The sequence below is a fragment of the Otolemur garnettii genome, unplaced genomic scaffold (genome assembly GCF_000181295.1).
Source record: "Otolemur garnettii isolate 467f Iridium unplaced genomic scaffold, OtoGar3 scaffold00005, whole genome shotgun sequence".
NCBI classification, from domain to species: domain Eukaryota; kingdom Metazoa; phylum Chordata; class Mammalia; order Primates; family Galagidae; genus Otolemur; species Otolemur garnettii.
In genome coordinates this window covers 19791854-19797169 of record NW_003852400.1, presented here as the reverse complement: position 1 = coordinate 19797169, position 5316 = coordinate 19791854, and the positions used below count along the sequence as shown (strand labels likewise).

Below are 5316 nucleotides of genomic sequence, written 5' to 3'. Positions count from 1 at the left end.
AAAAAAAAAAGAAAAGTTAGGTGCAGGCTGGACACGGTCTCAGACCTGTAATTCTAACACTCTGGGAGGCCAAGGCAAGTGGATCACCTGAGCTCAGGAATTTGAGACTTGTCTGAGCAAAGTGAGACCCTTGTCTCTACTAAAAACAGAAAAATTAGCCAGGCATTGTGGGGTGCCTGTAGTCCCAGCTACTTGGGAGGCTGAGACAAGAGGATCACTTGAGCCGAAGAGTTTGAGTTTGTGTTGCTGTGATCTATGAAGTCAAGGCACTCAACCCCAGGATGACTAACTAAGACTCTGTCTCAAAAAAAGAAAAATGTTGGAGGCCCAGAAGTTCTCATTACTGGGCAATGTAGTAAGATCTCATCTGTAAAAAGTAAAAAATTTTTAAAAATTTACTATCATACATCATCTACTTTGTATGTATTAAAAGAGGATGGCTTCCTGTCTCATTTTGCCATCAGAGGGGAGAAAGGAACCACATCTCTGTTCCTAAACACCCTTGTTTTTATTCCTATCATGTGGATGTTAGTAAGAACTTATTACTTGCCGGCATCGCGAGGGTCCTCTGATACTGTGCCGAAAAGATGTTATGATATCTTAGTTGTTATTTGTCCCTATAGTTCTATAGAAAGCTATAATTAATTATAATTTTTTTCAAATAGGAAATAATCTGACAGCTCTGCCTAGTGGTATCCACAAGCTTTCTTCACTGAAGGAGATACATTTTGATGACAACCCTCTGCTGAGGCCGCCAATGGAAATCTGTAAAGGAAAACAGTTGTATACTATTACATGCTACCTACAGAGGGCAGATGAAAGAGACGGTAGGTGATGAGTGATTGATTACATTACATGTCATTTCCCAATAGTATCTGTAAATTAAAAGACAGTTTGCTTTAATTGGAGGCAGAGATATTAAAATATTTGTCATCTTCCTTTTCCAAAGGTTAGTTTATTTTGATAATTCGTATTACTTAATTCAAGTCCACAAAAATTGAGCCACCAAAAACAGGCAACTCCAAGTGGAAGGGTGGGCTGCTTTCTACCCCTTGGCCGTAAAGCCCTTCAATCAGTGTTTCGTTGTGGTTGTGGCCAGACTCGGAGAATCCACATGTGGACTTCTTTGTCAGTTCTGATCTGTTTTGCCAGATGTAGTTCTAAAAGACATATTTGGCTGTGAAGGGAGTTCACAGATCCTTTCTTTTGATGCCAGATTTGGCCCACTGGGACTATCTATCTGAAATCCTAGGAAAATCTTCATCCCTCTGTCTTTGAGCCTTCTATTACAGCATGCTTATTTTCCTTAAATTTCCTTCTGTTAGACCAAATGAAGACTGGTTTCTCCAAACTTCTTTTTTTATTTGAGACAGAGTCTCACCGTTGCCCTTGGTAGAGTGCTATGGTATCACAGCTCACAGTAACCTCAAACTCTTGGGCTTAAGTGATTCTCTTGCCCTAGCCTCCCAAGTAGCTGGGACTGCAGGCACCCACCACAACACCCAGCTATTTTTTGCTTGTAATTGTCATTGTTGTTTGGCAGGCCCAGGCTAGATTCCTACCCACTAGCTCCAGTGTATATGGCTGGTGCTCTAGCTGCTGAGCTACAGGCGCCAAGCCAAGGTTTCTCCAAACTTCTAAGAGAGATGCTTCACTGTCCAATTTTTTCCTACAGCCTGGGTTCCCAAAAATTAGGTTTCTCCTTAGAACTCTGATTGTGCTGCTCATTGTCACTACTCAGAGTAAATCTGGATTTTGGTCCTCCAATTTAATGCAATAGAATAGATCAATAAGTATTGATTTGGATTTGGGGAAATGGAATTTCAAAAACAGCTCCCCTCAAATCATTCTCTCACCATCTTGTCTACATAATCAGGAGCTTGTACCAGCCCAATTTCATAATCTAGCAAGATAGTCACTAAAAATATACAGTCCATTGTAAGCCGCAATCTACATCCATGTATATGGCTAGCATTTAGAAGCTTTTGCAAGACTTGGGCTTCACTGGTCAAAGGAATATCTAAGAGATAAAATTAATAGCGATACTTGCTGTCTTCTTTAACTTGCTGGGCAAGATGATTGTACTAATAATTAAAAGAAATCTTTTTTTTTTAATTTTTTTTTATTTCAACTTTATTACTTTGAAGGTTTTTTTTTTAATTTTTTTTTTTTATTACTTCTTCCTCCTGTAGTGTTTTCTTGCCCCCCATGGAGCTGGAATCACAAGGTCCGGCTGTCTCGTTGTCCTGTTGTTGTTGTAGAGACGGGGTCTCACTCTGGCTCATTTGGCTTAGGGGGTTCTTGGCTGGTCTCGAACCTCTGAGCATAGGTGATCCACCCGCCTCGGCCTCCCATAGCGCTGGGACTACAGGCGTGAGCCACCACGCCCGGCCAAAGAAATCTTTTAATTATTAAAAGGGTAATTTGATTTGTTTAAAATAAAATTTTTAGGGTTTTTCAAGATTTCTGTTAGGTGGCTCGGTGCCTGTGGCTCAAGTGGCTAAGGTGCCAGCCACGTACACCTAAGGTGGTGGGTTCAAATCCAGCCTGGGCCCACCAAACAACAATGATGGCTGCAACCAAAAAAAAAAAAACATAGCCAGGCGTTGTGGTGGGCGCCTATGGTCCCAGCTACTTGGGAGGTGGAGGCAGGAGACTCGCTTGAGCCCAGGAGTTAAAGGTTGCTGTGAGTTGTGATGCCAGGGCACTCTACCCAGGGGGACAGCTTGAGGCTCTGTCTCAAAAAAAAAAAAAAAAGATTTCTGTTAGGTATAATACTTTAGAGAAGGGCTTTACAGTTACACAACTGAAACTTCTTGCTAAAATTCTGTTCCTCAAGTTCTGGAGGTAAGGGGATTCATGTGGTTCTAGCCTCTATGGGGAAAGTGCAATGGGCAATGGCCACAGATCAAAGGCCACAAAAACAAGAGAATCCAGCAGCTTATCTCCTTCCCCCATGTCCAGGACCTCCATACTGCAGATTTGGCACCCAGTAAAGGTGGGGAGAAGTCAGCAGGGGAGATGTGTTTACTCTGCAATTAACAGAAACATTGAACACTTTCTTAAGTTGTTACTTAGGGGGTTAGAATTTTTATTTGTATCATTAGCATGCAATTTAGCCTGAGGTTGTTACATATAAAATTTTTATAACAAAAAGAGAATAGAACATATTTGAGATGATCATGGGGGTGCGGTGGTGGGGGATTTCTAGTTCTTGAAAATTCTCATCATTTATCAGTCAATAAAAAATGGATCTACTTCAAATTGTCTGGAAGCTTTTAAAGAAACTAAAAACATTAATTTCTAAGTCAACACTTATTAAAAACGTGACATGAATATAAAATAAACATACATATGTATATATACACTCTATTTTTAGCAGATATGAACTCAGTTTCTCACTTATATGCATGAGGAAGCACATAAAATTGTTGCCTACATTCTTCATTTTAAAAAAAAGCATGGGGTAGCGCCTGTGGCTCAGAGAGTAGGCCGCCAGCCCCATATACTGAGGGTGGGGGGTTCAAACCGGGCCCTGGCCAAACCGCAACAAAAAAATAGCCAGGCGTTGTGGTGAGTGCCTGTAGTCCCAGCTACTTGGGAGGCTGAGGCAAGAGAATCACCTAAGCCCAGGAGTTGGAGGTTGCTGTGAGCTGTGTGATACTGCCATGGCACTCTACTGAGGGTAATAAAGTGAGACTCCATCTCTAAAAAAAAAAGCACGTAAAAGACAGCCAGAATTGAAGGAAAAAGTCAAATTCATTTCAAACCCTGGAAGAAGTATAGGACTTGGAAATCACTTTGATGTTGCTTATGATAGTCCTTTAAGTACTCATTTTAAGTGTAGCATTTTTTATATTCTTCATGTAGAAGAAATGGAACAAATGGTTCAAATTTCTGTTCACATTTTAGATCTGTATGGTTATTTTCAATTTTACCCACATAAACATTTGATAGCAGCCTAGAGAAAAACTAAATGTAACACTAACTCAAAGTAGAGTATCTTTTTTCAAAAGGGATAAATTTTCTTTTATGTTCAAATGCAGAAAAAATCTTAGAGAAGATATTCAAGATCGTTGCCAATAACATCACCGACATGAATTTTGAATTTCTGTGTCAAAAACTAAACCTGAAAAACTCAGAATATGATATATCTACAAAGAGGTATGTATGAATGACAACATTTGGTACAAGTTTATTTCATATTCTGATTTATATCATATTGATTTCACATGGTTTTGAAACATTCACATAATGTAAACTCTTAATTTTCTGTAGAAGACAGATTTCAGTTTATTACATATGTATTTACAATCCCTATTGTGAAGCCATACAGTGTAAGAAAGAGCAAGAACTCTCCAAAAAAAAAAAAAAAATCCCAGATGGTTTTGTGACTTTAAACAAGTCCTTTAACTTCTTTGTGCCTCAGTTTCTTTCTTTCTTTCTTTTTTTTTTTTGAGACAGGGTCTCATTTTGTCACCCTTGGTAGAGTGCTGTGGCATCACGGCTCACAGCAACCTCAAACTCTTGGGCTCAAGAGATCCTCTTGCCTCAGGCTCCCAAGTAGCTACTACAGGCACCTGCCACAATGCCCAGCTATTTTTTTAGAGATCAGGTCTCGCTCTGGCTCTGGCTCAGGCTGGTCTTGGATTCATGAGCTCAGGCAATCCACCCTCCTTGGCCTCCCAAACTGTCTCAGTTTCTTCACTGGTAAAATGGATGCACTTGCCTAAGAGAGTTGTCATGAAAATCAAGTGAGACCAAGCTATAAAGATATAGACAAGACCAGGTGTGGTGTCTCACACCTGTCATCCAGCACTCTGGGAGACTGAGGCAGGTGGCTTGCCTAAGCTCACAAGTTGGTGACTGGCCTGAGCAAGAGCAAGACTCTGCCTCTAAAAGTAGCCAGGTGTTGTGGTGGGCGCCTGTAGTCCCAGCTACTTGGGAGGCTGAGGCAAGTGAATCGCTTGAGCCCAAGAGTATGAGGTTCTTGTGAGCTATGACACAACCACGACACTGTACCAAGGGCGACACAGTGAGACTCTGTCTCAAAAAAAAAAAAAAAGATAAAGTACAATAGTGGTAATATACTGGTTTTTAGTGAATAACCCACAACTATATATTAAGATCTTGAGAATTGAATATAAGTTAAATTATTGATTTTCTTTCTTTCTTTCTTTCTTTTTTATTTTGAGACAGAGCCTCAAGCTGTCACCCTGGGCAGAGTGCCCTGGCATCACAGCTCACAGCAACCTCCAACTCCTGGGCTCAAGCGAGCCTCCTGTCTCAGCCTCCCAAGTAGCTGAGACCACAGGC

At 40.7% G+C, this 5316-nt stretch overlaps 1 protein-coding gene across 1 annotated transcript in view; it reads left to right on the top strand.

Annotated features, from left to right (window-relative positions):
• LRRD1 (leucine rich repeats and death domain containing 1) overlaps positions 1–5316 on the top strand; it is a 38334-nt gene that overhangs the window by 17040 nt on the left and 15978 nt on the right. Inside the window, exons 3-4 of the mRNA XM_012811044.1 lie at positions 666–827; positions 4047–4164. Of these exons, the coding sequence (XP_012666498.1) occupies positions 666–827; positions 4047–4164 (280 nt within the window). The remainder of the gene's footprint in view (positions 1–665; positions 828–4046; positions 4165–5316) is intronic.